This window comes from Eutrigla gurnardus (genome assembly GCF_963514095.1).
Source record: "Eutrigla gurnardus genome assembly, chromosome: 20".
NCBI classification, from domain to species: domain Eukaryota; kingdom Metazoa; phylum Chordata; class Actinopteri; order Perciformes; family Triglidae; genus Eutrigla; species Eutrigla gurnardus.
Genome location: NC_139931.1, coordinates 1496968 through 1515155, shown reverse-complemented (window position 1 = coordinate 1515155; position 18188 = coordinate 1496968). Strand labels below are relative to the sequence as shown.

Genomic DNA, 18188 nt, shown 5'->3' with positions numbered 1-18188 from the left:
CACACACACACACACACACACACACACACCCAGCACTGACTCCAGGCTGGGGTTGGAAATGAGCCTAAACCCCCCCAGCGCCGATGCACCAAATCCCCACCCCCCCCCCCCCCCCCACACCTGACTCCTGGCAAAATAAGCCAGACTCCAATCCATCTTCCATCGCAATAACACACACACACACACACACACACACACACACACACACACACACTAAAAAAACATGTTTTGAAAGAGCATTCAGCAAGTTCATCTCCGGGGATGTTTTTTTTTTGTGTGTTTTTTTTCACCCGGGACTTCTTATTGTTTTAGCAACAGAAGATGCCGTAAATCATAAAATCCCATTCTTCACTCCTTTGTTTAAAAAGCCAGAAATAAGTTTTTTTTTTTTCATGATGCTTTTTTGTAAAAGTAAGCATCTGATGTAAAAGGATGCAACCAAAAGGGATAACACGCTCTTTTATTCAGGAGTGCTTAGTTTATTACACTTTTTATTCCCTTCTATCATTGGCTGAAGACTCACAGGCTGGGTGTCGACTTATATGGATATTTAAAAAAAGAAAAAAGGCAGATCCTTTAATATTTCATTATCTCTGTTTGTGTTTGGGCTCCTCTCCCTCCATCTTGAGGATTGTAACAGAACAAGGGTTTTAGAAAGAAAAAAAAAGAGAACGTCCCGGGACGGTCTCGCTACTCGATTTCAAAGGGACTGTTTAGAAACCCGATCCGAGCCTCCAGCGAGCATACCTTCTCCTCACGCCCACCGCCTCCCCTTCGCCCCTTCATTCTAAATCACTCCGCCGGAGCAGTGTAAACAAACTTCAGTTTGCTCTCTGATATTGAGAGGTTGAGACAAGCGGCAATCCTCCACTATGACAACACGGCCTCAGACAGACGATGTCATCTGTCTTACCTCACTCTCCATCCATCACTGCGCCGGAGTCGACATGTCTGACAGTCACCCACTCTCGCTTTCTGGCTACAGGCCTCAGCGTCCGTCACATTTTCCCTCCGAGCCTCCTTTTTTTTACTACGCAGGGTCGAACTCCGCCTCCTTTGCCCCCCCCATCCAGATTCATGGACACCTGAAGGGTAAGCAGGCAGAGGGGGGGAAACCTATTGATTAGTCAGGGTGTCTGGTGTCATCCACGGCTACACAAACACTCTTTCAATCACCACTCAGCTACCGAGTAAGAGTGAGAAAGCAAAAATAATTCACATTTATGAATTTAAAGCAATTAAATGGATGAATGAGTGGAATTAGAAGGGAATTCATTTATTGGGTTTCTGCAAATAAAGGGAATAAATGACATTTCACAATCAACGACATTGATTTGAATTTCTGAGCAGAATATATAAAGAAGACTTAAATAATTAATTAATAATAACCTTGGACTGAACTGAGCTTGTGTTAGTTTTATGCAGCTCTAACGACAAGGATGTAAAAAAAAAAAAAAAAAAGTCAAGCTGATTAAAAGTTAATTTTAAAAATAAGTCCTGGCCTTCCGGGGATCGTGAGCAGGGCAATTCGATAAATGTTAGATATTACGAGCATGAAAAACTTTAAAACTAATTAAATGACAGTTTCACATCCTTCGGTACTCGTCAGCTACATTTGTGATAAGTGACTTATTGCTATTCAGCGAAGTCACGCAGATATTACAAATTCATGAAAAGCGTTCATCAGTATGGACCATAAAAACAATGTATCGCTCAATGAATGACTTTCACAATCTCTGTGTAAGTCCTCATAATGTCAGATGTCCTAAGATGTCTCCCTCTTGAATGTAAAAAACTTCGGTCACACTGAAGTAGAGGTAAGATCGGGCCTAAAAAATCCAGCCCGACCCGACCCAGGCCCGCGGGATTAAAGCCCGACCCGGCCCGAACCCGAGCAATTAACTTGATTTGCAGGCCCGAGCCCGAACCAAACCCGAAATTTCATATTTTATTTGTGAGGACTCAGAGTACGTCCTAAGAATCTAGCGCGGCACTTTAAGAGAGAGAGATAGAGAGAGAGAGAGAGAGAGAGAGAGAGAGAGAGAGAGAGAGAGAGAGAGAGAGAGAGAGAGACGGGGAGAGGGAGAGAGAGAGAGCGCAGAGAGAGAGACGGGGAGAGGGAGAGAGAGAGAGCGCGCAGAGAGAGAGAGCGCGCAGAGAGACAAAGAAGAGCAATGACGGGGTGATAATAGACATTTAAATAGAATAATGCAAATAAATGTGAATATTAAAAAAAAAAAAAGAAAGTCAGCGAGAGAGAAGCCCGGCCCGACCCGACCCGAACGTAATGATTGACATTTTATACCCGACCCGACCCGAAATTCGGGTCGGGTCGGGCTCGGGCTCGGGCTCGGGCTTAAGATCTTACCTCTACACTGAAGTTCGGGACATCGAGAACCACCGTTTATCCGACGTACAGTTAAAGAAAATTAGCAGCCAGGCTTCGTGTTGCGTAAATGGCAACAAGCAGTCGCACAATATCCGTGCAGATGCATCTCGGATGACCTCATAGTGATCATAGTGTTTAAAGATTAAAAAGAAGAAAATAGAGGACCTAAAATTGAGCCTTGAGGTACACCCAAAGATACGTCATACAGCCGAGTCTCCTAAAAGTGACCGTCCCATGAATCAATTACGTTTTCAACGCAAACCGGTTCAAACAAAGGGAGGCAGGAAGTCGGGTGGATGGTTGGATCAAACATGGGACTTTCACCCAGGAGAAACCCCGTTTTATTGCCCAACATATGTGAGATTGCAATTTTAAAAATGCCAAAGTGATATAAATATACATAAAAAGTATTTGGGGTTCAGAAATGTCATATTTAATGTAATCGTGGTATGAGTATATTAATTTATAAAAAAGGGGGGAAATTACACAGAAATAGAGAATAAAAGGAGAATTGATGGAAACTGAATGAATCTTCACATTCAAAGGTAATATTTGATTAACACACATCTCTGTGAGAACCACTGATGGAAATGCGATGGTTCATTGTTATTCCCTCACACCGGCTCTTAACATTGGCTGCTCCACCATGATGGCATGCTGGCATTAGCATTTTGCAAGACTGTGCAGCCTAGCTTTGGTTCACAGACATCATTGTGTAAATTCTAGCAATTCTAACATGTTTGTTGCCTAATAACACAATAATCCACTGTGGTAAACCACAGAGAGATGCAGGGTGAAGTCGATGAAAGCCAGTTTCTCTGAACACCCACGGGGGGCAGGAAAGCAGGAGGAATCTCCCTCGGCTGTGCATCCGAGGTAACAAAGTCAAACTGTATCTAACAGACAGAAGGTGCCAGCGGGGAAGTTTGCCCCGCTTGATCTTTGCATAATCTGCTCTCAGGGGAACGCTCTCTCTCCTTACCACCTTCAAAAAGCTGCTCTCCTTCACTTCCAGCCTCACATCCGTAATCAGACTGAGCAGGAGGGAAAATATAGACTATTTCACAGGACAAAGCAGTGTAAATATTTGAAACCATTGCCATGATACATTCGTCAGGGTTCCTTCACCTTCTCCAAAGTCAGATTCAAGCACTTTTCAAGCATTTCAAGGTGCATTTCCATGCTTTTCCAGCCCCTTCCAGCTGTGGTAAACTCCATCTTTGTATCAATCCAATGGTCAGTATTCAGTCTACTTATTATGTCACTTGTTCATCACATTAAATGAGATGTTATTGTCCTCTAAACAACCAACATGATGTTTGGAGACAGCTTTTTACAGAAGGACCACAAATGAAAGGAAAACTAATTCCACTAACAGATCCACAGAAATATAATCACCAACTATTTTCATCATCTGTTCATCATCAAAAGTCATTTTTCATAAAGAAATGTCACAAAATGCTGTTTTCAGTCCCTCAGATATGGAGATCTTCTTTTCTGTTCTATCATAGATGTCATCACATACAACACACATTTCAAGACCTTTAGTCTACATCCAAGCACTTTTCAAACCTTGGAAACACCACACTAAAATGCAAGTGTTTTCAAGGATTTCCAGCACCCGTGTGAACCCTGATTAGTGGAAGTGGAGCTCAAATATTGACATTTGACCGTGTTAACAAACTTTAAAATGTAGCGTTTCACGGATATTTTTTCACCAAGCTTTTGACGTTCTCAAATTCTCCAACTGGGGGTCGACCCGCATTAAAAAAAAAAAAAAAAAAACCTTCACAAAGCCGGCGGCACCAGCAGAGGCGCGCTGATAAATCAGCGGCGGGGCCGGGCGAAGACTAAGGGGCACCGGTGCCGGCGGATCTGTGTGCAACAGGAACGACTCCATCGGTGAATTTCACAGGTCATTACTCTGGCTCCAGCCATCGCAGCCTCCAGTGGCTCTGCAGACGGAGAGACAACAGCTTACTGGGCTTTGTGCGAGCTAAACAAGCGTGTCTGTCTCACAGCGGTAGATTAATGTCCAGATAGAAGAGGCTTTTCGCTTTTTTGCTCCTTGGGGGGAAAAAGACCTGTAGACGAGCCATCCTTCAAACCTTTTGGAGGTTACACAATAACTCAATAACAAAAATCAGAGAGAAACCTGGTCCTCCTTTTGAATTAAAACACATTAACGCATCGGCAAGATCAAGCTGACGGGTGTAAATAATAAGAAACGGTGCGAGAAAGAAGTATTTAAAAAAGAGAGAAGTGCCATCTTTTGGTTGCAACTTTATTTTCAAGATGTTATGTTTGAAAGGATTAATTGATGTTTAACAAATGTTTAATCCTGACTAATCAAGTAATAAAACACTTTTATTTTCAAGATCTATGAATATTTTGTTTGTTTGAATATTAAGTTTTGGTTAAATTACTCAAAAGGATGAATTGATTATCAAATAGTGGCCAATAAATGTTTGGCCAGTTGACTTATCCTGATAAATCACCTTTAGTGAAGTAATAATAGATTATTATCTTCAAGATTCATGATATTTGGAGTTATTTGAATATTACGTTTCGGTTAGAAAATTACTCAAAAGGATTAATTGATTAATCAAATGGTTTGGCCAGTCAGTTAATCACCCAAAAAAAGTGCCAAAATGTACTTTACATGCTCATAAAGAGAAGTAAAAGCAATAATAAGAGCCCATAAACAACGTCCTCGCCGCGGCGTCGTCCCGTCACGCAGCTTTAAGACCCGAGTGTCATCTGTGAGGAGGTTTGTGTGTGTTTACCACACAAACCGGCACTTCACATGAATGGCAGTAAACAACACAGGATCTCTGGCTGCCCCCCCCTCCTCCCCCGAGGGTGGAGAGGGGGGGGTCACACAAACACGGCATCCGACTGGCTCTTAATTTGTTTAAAGCGGCCCATTCAAGCAGGCTCATCAACAGGGAGGGAGAGAGAAAACCTCGTTTCCAAGGCTGTCACCATGGCTCGGTCCATGTGGGGGGGGGGGGGGGGGGGGGTCAGGACTCAGCTGACTTCCAGCACACACGGCTTTCACAGAGGCGCCAGGTTGTAATTAACACTTTGCAGATTACGTTTACAGGACCAACACGGTCTGCCTGAGCTCTTTTTTTTATTACCGCCTGGGTCGTACTAAGGAGAAGGAGGGGGGGGGGGGGGGGCACACACAAAACCCTCTCTGTTTGTGAGAAACAGAGTTTTTTTGATGGCGTCTTCCGTTCCCGCGTTTCTTCATTTCTTCAGGAAGATAATGGGAATCTCCTCCCGGCTTTCATGTATTTATTTGAGCTCATGCCGTTGGCCCGACGCTCTCATTAGAGGAACGGGTGAAACCAATCCATTTCTTGGAGTCGCAACAAAAAAAAGTGTGCTTGATATAATTGCTATAATTGCGGCGCTTCAGGTTAACGTGGCTATGAATGTGCCAATGACCTCAGATTTCTCACACGGAGGGGTTCGTCTTCATAACGCAGACGTAATATTTAAAAAAAGGAATGTTTTGGAGAGCTCTGTGATGAAACACACTTCAAACGGATTCCTTTCAGACCCTCAGATCTAAATATATCAAGACAAAAGCTGAGCTAATGTCCCGTTGCTAATATTAGCCCTCGTTAACATGCTGATGAACACGTTTTAATCACAGACCAAAGCGGCGTGGCAGTTTGCATGCTGCGTCTGTCATCGCCGAGACAGACAGGCAGACAGACAGGCAGACAGACAGACAGGAGGAGGAGGAGGAGGAGGAGGAACGAGCTACACTTTAAGAGCAGTCGTGGAAAAGAGAATATCTCCACCACTAGGTGGCAGAAATCTCCTCATGCATTTGCAAAGCAGCTGTCATTAATATTCCTCCGTTAAAAATAACAAAATGATGGCTTCCAGTCTTCGCCAGCTCAAAATAAATCAAATGTACCAGCGAGAGCTCCGGGAGTCAACAACCAAACTGGTAAATATCTCCAGAGAACGATCAGAACGCATTAGGGTGTCAGTCTGGATGGAAAGAAGAGAAAACAAGAAGCAGCAGCCTGGGTTTCCCCCGTTTATCTCCCCTAAAAACACACACTCATGTGTCTTTAAACACTTCACACTGAATTAAAGCGAAGTGGAAACGCCGCTCTCCAGCCTGAGCAGCACTTTCTTTTCCACTCCGGGTGATAAATCTGCAGTCGTCCAAACCTCTGGACGCCTGCTTCCCCCCGTTCCTCTCTCTCTTTATACATCAGGCATCTGGATCTGCAGGAATAATGCAGTAAATCAGCGTCAGCGCTTCATATCCAGGAAATCCTTTTTCTGTTTGAGAGCAGCTTAGCTTAGCATTAAAAGACTGGTAACGATTAGCCCCGACACCTCCAGCTCACTAATTAACACTTTGGGTTTTTTAGCTCGTTTGTTTAAATGCAACACAAATCTAAGAAACGGTAATTTGTGTTTTGTTTTTTAGGAGGAGCGGTTTCCGTTTGGCGAGCGGTAACCATGGAGATGTCTCTAACAACTAATCAACTGACTGAGTGTTAGTTCTCCTTTTCAACAAGTGAGATAAACACAAGTACTTTGTCGACATGTTGCATGATGCATCAGAAACCACCGGCGTGTTAATGAGGGCGCCGCAGCGTTACCATGGAGACGCGAGGTCCGTTTAGTCTCGGCTCCCGGTAACGTTTCAAAGAAACCCCGGCTGCCAAAGTGGCTGATGGACCTGGATCCCGGATAACACGCGTCGTACGCCGTGTAAACAGGAAGCAGATGACTATCGTCCACTGGACATGGGAAGTGCTGCAAAGCTACACCCTAAGATGCAGAATGCGGCTGCCAACACACACAGTTCACCTGCTGCATATTAAGCATCATGAAGTCAAGTTGAAGCCGTCTGAACCACGAGATGTTCAACAGCGAGAGAAAAGAAGGAAAGTGAGAGGATCCAGCTGAATTTATCCAGGAAAGCCGACAAAGTAATCCCCCAGTTTTCCCAGCAGACACCTGGGTCCCGTCATCCCGACGCAAGCAGGAATCCCAGATAACTGTCCTCAACTATCCTACCAAAACCCCAAACCTCTGGCCAGCGATGAAGACCTTCACACAAGATCCTCGTCACAAACCGGATCCAACAAGAATCCAGAATATCGGCTTGAATGAGAATGATTATCGCTGTCCGGATTCCAACCAACGCCGCTGTTACATGGTGGAGCTAAACGACAATAAATGTGCGTATTTGAAAGAAATGCGATGCCTTATTGAACATTGATCGACTGTTAACTTCACATCACATCGAGTCCAGGAAACTAAATGACATTTACTGATCGAATAATGAATAAAACCTAATTGTGATGGTTTTTAACTCCCCCTGGACACCTTCATCAAGTGGATATTAAATGGTACTTTAGGACCCAGGAGCCTCGTCGTGTCCGACCTTAATGTAAGTGTTCAGGAAACGCGATCAAACCGTCGACCTTGTGGGTTTATAAAAGCCAAATCTCTATCCTTAGATAAGATTTTCTTTTTTCCCTTCTCAATGCAGTAGGAAGCATGTTTTTTATATTAAAAAAATCCTAAAGGTCGTCCTAAACTGAGATAAGATGTCAGACTCAGGAGGTCTCTGTAATGAGACTCCTTGGTATTACTTTCTGAAGTCAAGAGGCTAAATCTTAAAAAAAAAAAAAAAGACCAGGAAACTATTTGCAGAGATCCTGAAGTTGCATGTGAGAGTCTCACGGACCTCCAGAAAGTTATCTCCTTAGATACCGCCAACATCTGATCAAAGACTTAATTAATTAAACGTCCCAGAGGCAGCTTATGGGAGATAACGGCGTGATAGCCGAGCTGCCAATGAGGGGATTTGGGAGGAAATGATGGACGGCTCACACGCCAGCCATTGTGAGAAAATTATAGCTAGGTGCCGCCAACCGAGGCGGCGTGGCGGCCAGCCAAGGGCTGGAACAAAGGCCCCGGGATCCCCCCCCCCAAAAAAAACCTTCATATTTACATGTGATGCTCAAGAGTTAATTGCGGTGAATTCCTACGCTGGGTGCAAAGCGGGGGCCGCTGTTGATTTTTATTTTACATAACAAACACTCGATTCTCGTCATTCGGCGCCGTTTCCGAAGAACTCGGTGCAAATAAAACCTTTTTTTTTCTTCACCCAAAAAAATGAATAAATTGTGAATTATTGTTACGTGGTTCAGAGGTGGCAGAAGCTGTTTTCCTAAGTGGGAGCTAACATGTGGGTTATTTATTCTGCGTGCTTCTTATAAAGCTACGCTCCCTGAGGAAAACATAAAAAGTTCCACACATTCCTCCAATTATGTGTGTTTGGAGAAAAAGATGTTGTATTGGATGCAGGGGAATGATGTTTGGAGACAGCTTTTTACAGAAGGACCACAAATGAAAGGAAAACTAATTCCACTAACAGATCCACAGAAATATAATCACCAACTATTTTCATCATCTGTTCATCATCAAAAGGCATTTTCCATAAAGAAATGTCAGAAAATGCTGTTTTCAGTCCCTCAAATATGGAGATCTTCTTTTCTCTGTTCTATCATAGATGTCATCACATACAACACACACTTCAAGACCTTTAGTCTAAATCCAAGCACTTTGACAACAACATTCAAGTGTTTTCAAGGATTTCCAGCACCCCGTACGAAGGCCAACGTGTGTGTCTAACAGTTCCTGATCCTTTGGGTTAAAACGGACGCACTTCAAAGTTTCGGGGTCTGACCTTGCATACCAGATGAGGTTTTTTGTGGATTAACGAGCTCTGGACATCAAACAGCAGAGGATCACACTCCCCCACGAGTCATCACCCCCCCCTCCCCCCCCCCCCCTCCCAGTCTTGGGTCGAAATTTACAGAGGACGCTGAAAAATATATTTTTAAAAATGCTGGAAAAATCAACATGAGCAGGACGGTGGAGAAGCAGCAGCAGAGAGGACGTTTCAAAGAGCGTCCCATTATGTGACGTGTGGGAGAGCACAATGAGCCGGGCCGCATGCCAAACAGCATCCTTTACCGAACTCATAAGCCTTTGACAGGATGCGTCTGCCTCTTTCAGCGGACTGCACGCCGAACAAACCGGCCGCTGATGTCTGTAACCTCGTTTGACAAATTACATTCAGACTTTTATTTTGAAAAAACAAACAAACAAGCAACTGTGAAAAACACAAGGCGGGTAGAGCGAGTCCACCTTTAACAGGAAGGTTGGCGGTTCAATCCCCAGCGTCCTTGAGCGAGACACCGAACCCTCCTGAGGTCAAAGTTCATTTTTTAAATCTATTGAAAGGTCCTCTTCACATGCCACACTAAATGTTTGGTTTCTTTTCTACTATGTGTGTTTATTGCATTTATTTATTTATCTATTTACTTACTTGTATTGCTAGGTTGAGGCACACACAAATTAAGGAAAATAAACATTTAAAGAACAAGCTAATTGTATTTTTTGCTCGTTAAGATTTCAAAATAAAATACAAATACATAATATATCCATAAAACCCCCAAAAAGTCCCATTTTAAAGTTGATCCACTGATGTGGTTTGTTCCCAGATATCAGTGGGATTAGACTTATTGGATTTTATCATCTATACATTAATATGAAATATAGACCAGCAGGTGGAAGACAGAAGCAGAGAAAAGGGTCGATCAATACAGACGTTATCAATGATAATAATAAATCACGGAAACGATGAGTCGGGCCAAATGTATTGTAGAAAAATGACTTTGGAAAAAAAAGTCCTCTGAGAAAGTATGACACGTTAATAAATCTGTGTAGATGAATGCTGCATTAGCGACACGTAGCAACGCTAGCATCATTTAATTACACAAAAAAAATGGATTATTAATATGATCTGACAAATACACTGAAAAAAAAACAGCATAAAGACAGTTTTGGCCACACAGTTCTCATTTGACGCTCCAAAATAAAAAAAATAAAAAAAACAAAGTCGGACTCGAGGCGCCAAAGTTTGACAAAAAGGTCACGACTGTTTTGGATAAAAACTGTGTTTTTGAGGAACTTTTTTTTTAGCACCGATTTAGAGAAACACAATTAAAATGACAAAAATCAATCAAAACACTGCAGGAAGATCTTAGATAATAATAACAATAAATATGAAACAAATCAAACATACCCTCTAAACTAAAAGTTAATGTGGTTTGAATTTAAATCAAACGCTGTTATTAAGCTTGTTTATATTGACTCTGAAAGCTCATAAATAATTCATAAACATACTGATTTGGTTTTGGAACACAATTTTTAAAATAAAAATAAACCGTTTTGCTTTTTGGCACTTTGAATCGCCTTGTTTTTGACACGTTCCATACAAATAAAAGTGCCTTGCTTTGTTGAATGGAAGAAAATATGAGCGAACTAATCCATTAGCATGCTAACACCTAGCTGAGCCAAAAGTTTAAAAAAAAATCTCAAATCGTACATTCAGGATTTTCAGTTCCAGTTAAACAGGAAGTGCTCTTGAACTGCAGCCAGTGATGGTTGCTACTAGCAACAGAATGCCCAACCATAACCGAGCAACCCGAAGGTCGTCAAAAAAAACAAAAAAAAACTTGATTAGACAAAAATAGTCAAAAGACTGGAGGAAAAAAAGGTTTCATATGAGCTGCAGAGAAACAGCTGTTCCACACGCAGTGAACACCTGCCTTCATTCAGCGTTTTCTTTCCCAGAAGCCTCTGCTGCGAGACGCAGCCGGACATCTGGACGGCAGCTCCTTCATATTTGATCATATTGACAGACGCACGCAGACGAATCATCAGGTCATTACAGCGAAGGGTTCGTCTCCGCGGACGAACTAATGAAGAGAAAAGGTTTGACGGATCGCAGGTCGACGATTCAAAATCCAAAAATCTTTATCCATCTTTCTTAATTACGTCAATTACGTTCTCCTTCTGAAGCCAGAAAATTTGAAATAATATTTAAAGATGGAAAGAAATCAATCAAGCGATCGTGAAAAACTATGAAGGCAGAAATAAATAAATATTATTCTTCCGGCTTTAGAAATACATTTTGGGAAATCAGGAGAAATAACATTTTGTAACTTTTAACTTTTAAAGACAAATACATAAATAAATATTATGCAGGTTATTATCTTTGTTTATTTCCTTAATTTCAGGACTAAGTGGAAACGTGAGTTTTCTTTGGTCAGAACAAACCAAAGGTGGTTCACAAATGTGTCATTTCATCATTAGGAAAGTGTGTCATGTCTGGATTAGATGATACACACACACACACACACACACACACACACAATATGAAGACATTTCTCTGGGATACTAAATCATCTTTTCTCTCAACGTAAAGACTTATAAAAGAAGAGATGAAGAAAATATTGAAAATAAAAATAAACAAATTGCAACTCAGAAAGACACTTCAGCGTTCATCACTGCCTAAAAAAAGAAACTGTTTAACGCCATTATTTTAAAATGATCCCTCAATAAACACGCTCGGCTTGTTTTCTTAACGAAGGCTACCTCTGGCTTATTAACGAGCTCCACTTCGTTTTATCATCTGTAATGAAAATGTTTGATATTGTTGGCATGAACACCCGAGGAGGATAAAAAGTTTGCTTTGATCAGGGAAATATCTGAAACCCTGGAGGAGAATTTAATCAGCAGCGAGGTTCGGAATATTTCCACAGAGAGAAGAAAAGAACGTTGATGAGGTTGAAGGGAGGCGATAAAAGGAGAGATGGTTACGTTAACGGATCACACCGTCCGCCATCTCGGACCAGACACCCGACCACGTATCTGCGAGGTGACGGCGAAGGGGGCGTCGGCATCCTGCGGGTCTGCAGCTGGAGCTGCCCTGTCAACACGTATCACTCCGCCGCCACAGATCAGCTGACAGCGGGCGGCCGAGGGAGAAAACCCACAGGAGAGATAGTCAACGTGTCGACCACGTTATTGTGAATAAGACAATATTCCAAAGTTTGGGTCACATAAACACCTTCGATCCATCTGGGCGTGGCCGTGCCTGCTGCCATGGACTACTACTGTTGATACTCTTCTGTTAATACTACTGTTAATACTACTATACTACTGGAACCCAAGGGCCTGGGCTGCACCAGATTTCTGCCTGAAAACCAGTTTTTTTCTGGCCACTGTCGCCCCTGGGTGATGCTGGGACTTTGAAATTGTATCGACTCTGGAAATTGAGCGTATTCTAGTCCTGCTCCATGTGTTAAGTGTCCTGAGATGACTTCTGTCGTGATATGACACTATAAATACAATTTAATTGAAAATTGAATTTCAGTTGGGAAGTTCTGAATTCTGAATGGAGCTTTTTCCCCAATTAAGACGTGTGATATTGCTGATATCATCACGTATACGTCACATTCACAATATTACGTTCCGTCAACATGGATGCACAGACCTTTGAAGCAGGACTTAGATATGCACACATATTCACAACACCAACGTTTTCATCAAACGGACCCGATGATGCCGGTGAGAACGGGTAAGACGGCGACCGACGCTACGTTAAGGGAATGTGAGCAACGACATGTAAACAGGAATATTCATTTTCATCGGCTAGTAAACTTAACTTATTAGGAATCTCGTCTCTTTGTGGAAAAACTGCAAAAATATTTGGTGCATGTTAATGTCTTGGTGGAGGGACGATACGCTTCGGTTCCCATTCGATTTTATACTTGGGAGCCGATGTGATTTGTATTGTGATCCGATAATATCGATTATTGAGATATTTTTCCTTCTTAAACAACAAAAAAAAGTTGAATTATGCTCTTCAAGATACAATTTATCATGAATCAATGGATTCCTGTAAATGAGTTTTTGCTCATACTTTGGATTTCAAATGTAAAGGTATTGTCCGTGATTTGGGGGACACTTCCAGAAAAGGATATAACGTTCAGCCATCTGCTCTACCATAAAAAATAAGTAGACATAAGTCGATTCCGGGGAGGAATATCGACTTTTGAAACCGTCCCATAAATGAAACTACAAAGGGAAACAGAAATACCTAAACTAGACGATAACAGGTTGGAACGGAACAAAAGAAGAAAGTATGACAGCTGTTAAAGCCTTCATCCTTTAACACTGACGATGACACTCCATCCTGAAATAGGTGGAATATCCACGAGGCTGGTCACATGACCATCATGAGCTTTGTTCAAAACGGGGATCACCGTCAATCTCCCGAGGACCCGAGCACGCTCCACATCCAAGGCTGGCGTGCCGGATCCGAGGCTGAGGAGCATCATTACAGGACTAAACACAAGGGGAACAAAACACAAGGCTGGTGCCCCACAGTCTAACCCACCAAGAGGAGGGGGGGCAGCTACACCAAACTCACACAGTGCTTAATGCTTCAATTCTTCCAACTTCAGATTCTAGGGGAAGATCCCAACGTCTCCAAAAAAAATACCAAAATCCAGAATATTTCCATTTGGTGCGACGCTGCGGTTGCATTTAATGACTTTTTTTTTTGTAGAAAAAAGAAACTGGAGAGAAGAGTTCAAGAGTTGAAGAGATTAGAAGAGAGAAAAATGGTTATTATGTGGTGGTGGTGGTAAAAATGAGAGGGAAGAAATCACAGATTCCACCGAGACACGTTCACGTCTAAATACTGGAAACAAAGGTGAATATATTTCAAATGAATATCTGCTTCTTTATACAAAAAATATATATATATATTACATAATTCACCAGGGACCAGGATCAGGAACCAATTCTATGCGTTTACTTACTGTAAGTATCATATATGTTACATCATCACATTTTAGGACTAATATCTCTGTACTTTGTGTATTATTTGATTAGAAATACTGTGACCCTTTGCATATCTCCCTGAATATATATATTTTGCACATCCCTGCCTCTTGTGCACATTTATAGCATGTTTATCTATGTTTTTTACACCAAAGCTACTTCTTTGTACTGGATGTGAAATCTTGCTCGGACATAAACCGATTGTCATCATTTCCACTTCAATGGGTCACTTTGAATCGTCATTCAGACATAAAATACACACTTCCAAAACACCGAACCCTCCTTAAGACACATACGGAAAAGAGAAAGACACCACGAAGTTTCTGATGACGTCGGCGTGAGAACTTCCCATCATGCACGCTGGCAGGTTGACTTTCGAGGGAGTCAAGGAGGAGAAAAAGCATTTAAAGTCATTTCAGTGTCGTTTTATTGTACGAATATAAAGAATAAATAGCACATTTTCCCTTAATTTACAGGATCAAACAGCGATACACAGATTGTATCAATAATTCCACGTTCAACTCTTGAGGTCGATCTGTTTTTAATCCAAAAACAGAAAAGTCCTTTTTTTAACGCGGCTCTATGCGCCATATCTCCATAAATACAAAATATATATATATATAACCAATATTCTCCAACAAATAAAGTAGGCTCTGGTTACAAATAATACTGACTTTGTACAGGGGGAGCTATATATAACTGCATGGCACCCATATACAGAAAATACATTCCTACACTCGGTAGTGCACGTGAAAAAACAAGAATCACAAAAATATGAGCTTATAATTTATTATTTTAGAGTCTTTGTGTGTTTTAACTTGAACAGGAGCATTTGCAGTCCGTGATGATCGGGTACTGAACCGGAATCCAGGCACATTTCAGTCCCCCTTTCCTCTGCACGCACCTCCACCTCAGTATAGTCAGGTGGGTCGAGTTCGCCGGTTTGCACACCATCCCCTCCGGAACCGAACACGACCGCTTTCCGAGGCAGCTGCCGACGCGCACGAACCGCGGCCAGAAGCGGTTGCCCAGGTCGGTCCACGTGTACGCGACCGGGCAGAAGGAGTACGCCCACAGCCACTGCTGCAGCCGCCGCTTCAGCTTCTTGCTGGGCTTGTGCTTCTTGCCGAACTGGACGTCGAAGTCCACCGCCCGGATCTCCTTGGGCAGCACGCCGCCGCCGGGCTTCTGCGCGTCCACGTCGTCGAGCTCGTCGTTGCCACCGGCGTTTTTGTCCTCCAGCGGCGGCAGCACGGACAAGTAGCGGCCGTCGAAGTCGCCCAGGAGGCTCTTCAGCTCCGTCTCGTTAAGGTCCCGCTCCTTGGGGTCGAAGACGGGGTCCGGGTCCTCTTTTAATTCCACCAGCGGCAGGCTGTCACTCGGGATGGGCCGGAGGAGGTAGTAGTGCTGACAAGTCCCCCGGTCCAGGAGCAGACCGAGGGCGAGCACCAGCAGATACATGGCGACGCACTGCTGAGGCTGATCCATGTCAGTGCGCGCGGAGGGGAGCTGCTTCAAAAACACTTCTTCTCGTGCGTAATTACGCGTGAGCCGTGTATCCAAAAATGCGTTTTTAGAGTCCCCTTCAACATTCACTTTCCCATGATGACACGCGACGCAAACTACTTCTTCGCGTAAAACAAAATCTCAGCTGTGTCCTCGGGGCTCCGTGCACGCGGGCTCGGCATGATGCGTCGCTCCCTTCGTCTCCTCCACAGCACAGCGCCGAGCGTAAACCCGCGACCTGCGTTATATCCTCCGCACGGAGCGTGACGTAATCCGCGCGCCCCTCTTTGAATGTGGGTTTGTTGTCTAGGAGGAGATCCCCAATACCTCCTTCTTCCACCGCGCTGGGGGGGTGGAGAGGGGCGGGGGGAGGGGGGTAAGCATCGCAGAGGAGACGCCCCCTGTCGGTTCTCCAGACATCCTTAAATCAGCCTCACAGTGGGAATGATTGTTGGAAGTCTTTCATCTGGAGAATCCTTCTGCACAAAAGCACCCAGAAGGTCTCACAAATACGACCCAAAACAGCCTTTTCTCCATTTTCTGATACTTTATACGACGGTTCGAGTTACCAGCTTCTTCTGGATATTTCACTTCAGAGCCAGAATCAGTGAGACGCCGTGATCTCGAGGCTTTCTGGTGAAACCGGTAACATTTCCAGGTCATTTAAAGTCAAATTGTTTCTACTTTAAAAGAACTAATAAAAAAGCACCAAAAAGGTCTTGCAAATACAAAAAAAAACAAAAAAAAACAGCAGCAACTCAAGTTAAATGTCCATTTTCTGATACTTTATACTACGGTTCTAGTTACCAGCTTCTACGTTTTTGCTTCAGTAAAAAAGCATCTGAATATTTCACTTCTTGTGCTTCTCGTGATCTCAAGTCTTTCTTGTGTAAATGTGCATGAAATGATGTGGAGAGTCATTTGAAACAAGCCGATACAGAACATATGTGATGCTGTCAGACAGCGTGGGATGAGATCATGTTGAAAACCACGTGAAAGCGACAGTGCAAGGGAGGGGAAACACAAGGAAAGGAAAGCTGCAGCTTCTATTCGTTCCACAAATTTTTTTCCAGTAAGACGATCACCCAATCAACCAATTAGCAGGCAACTCTCTGCTAATTGAATAAAGACACAATTAACAGTCTGAAAACGAGATTTTATAACGCATGTCCAACTCATACGGGACGATATTTTCTGCCTGTAAACCAGCGTCTCAATAAAGTGGGGGCCCAAAAATTAGCTCCCAAATAAACAACGCTCAACTAAAAAAGCGGTGGGGCTCATGGAAAGTATCACAATTTTTTTTTTTTTCGAAAACCTGTCGAAGCTCAGCTCAGAGAATCATTCTTTGAAAAATAATTTAGTGGAAGAACTTAGCCAGCTGCTACATCAGCCGTAAACCATCCGCGTTTAGATAAATGCATCTCTGTTTCATTTTTTGAATGAGCTAATTCACTCACACTCACACTCACACACACACACACACACACACACACACACTTTGAGCGACTCATTTAGTTTACGGTAAATGATGGCGAAAAGTCTGGAAAATGTCACCCGTATATTTTTCATCTGACCGGCACGTATCATAAACCAAACCAAAAAAAAAAAAAAAAATGCTTGACAGATAAATCCATTGCATTCACACATACATGTTACATGCAAAAAAAAATGTCAGCCTCTTAAAGATGCAATAAAAATCTCAAAATTAAAAAAAAAAACCCAGCATGCTGAATAATATTTCACCCGCTGGAATATTTCATTTCTAAAATCGTGAGCTGCGTGGGTGAAGTCCAAATATGGTTCTAATTAAATGTCATCAGCGTTGCCAGGCTCATTTAACGCCGAGTTGTTTTTGTTTCTTCTAATCCCTTCCTACTGTTTTACCACAGGAACATTCTGATAGTGAAATATTCCTCCTTTTAAAAAAAAGACAGCCTACTTGAGACAGACGCCTGCTTAATTGAGCCTTTTTTTTGGATTCTCAAGTTAACCAAACACAGTTCCCTTTGGCTAATAAACCCTCCGATGTAATGACCCCCTTCTTTTTTTTTTTTTTTAAAGAAGGTCTGTTTCTCTTGAGGAGACTTTTAAAAAACCTTTGCTTCAGGATACGCATTCAAAATGAATCTCCTTGTTTGAGCCGTGCTACAGGTCATTGTAGCCCCTTCCCCGCTGATTTCTCATTTAGTGAGGAAAAGCAGACTTCTGGCTCTTGGCAGGAACCTTCAGTGCCGGAACCGAGACCGAGGCACGCTCAGGTAGACACACACACACACACACACACACACACACACACACACACACACACACACACACACAAACAGAAAAGGAGATTCAATGATCCTGATAGCTTTCATCCATCTTTTATTCTTGAATCTGCAGCAGGAAGCTTTATCGATGACAGACAAAAAAAACAACACAAATCACCTTTTCACACGTGCTTTATCTCCCCCCCTTGTTTCGCCGTGTTTTTTTGTTCACACCTCCCGCTAATTGAGGCCACATTGCCAAAAGCTGAATACACACAGAGACA

The 18188-nt window shown here is 42.8% G+C and overlaps 1 protein-coding gene across 1 annotated transcript; it reads right to left on the bottom strand.

The window, feature by feature from the left end:
* Positions 1–14575: 14575 nt before the first annotated feature.
* Positions 14576–15851, bottom strand: nog1 (noggin 1). The gene has a single exon (XM_084037232.1). It carries the CDS (start codon positions 15632–15634, stop codon positions 14960–14962), a length of 675 nt encoding a protein of 224 aa, XP_083893358.1. The 5' UTR covers positions 15635–15851; the 3' UTR covers positions 14576–14959.
* Positions 15852–18188: the final 2337 nt, after the last annotated feature.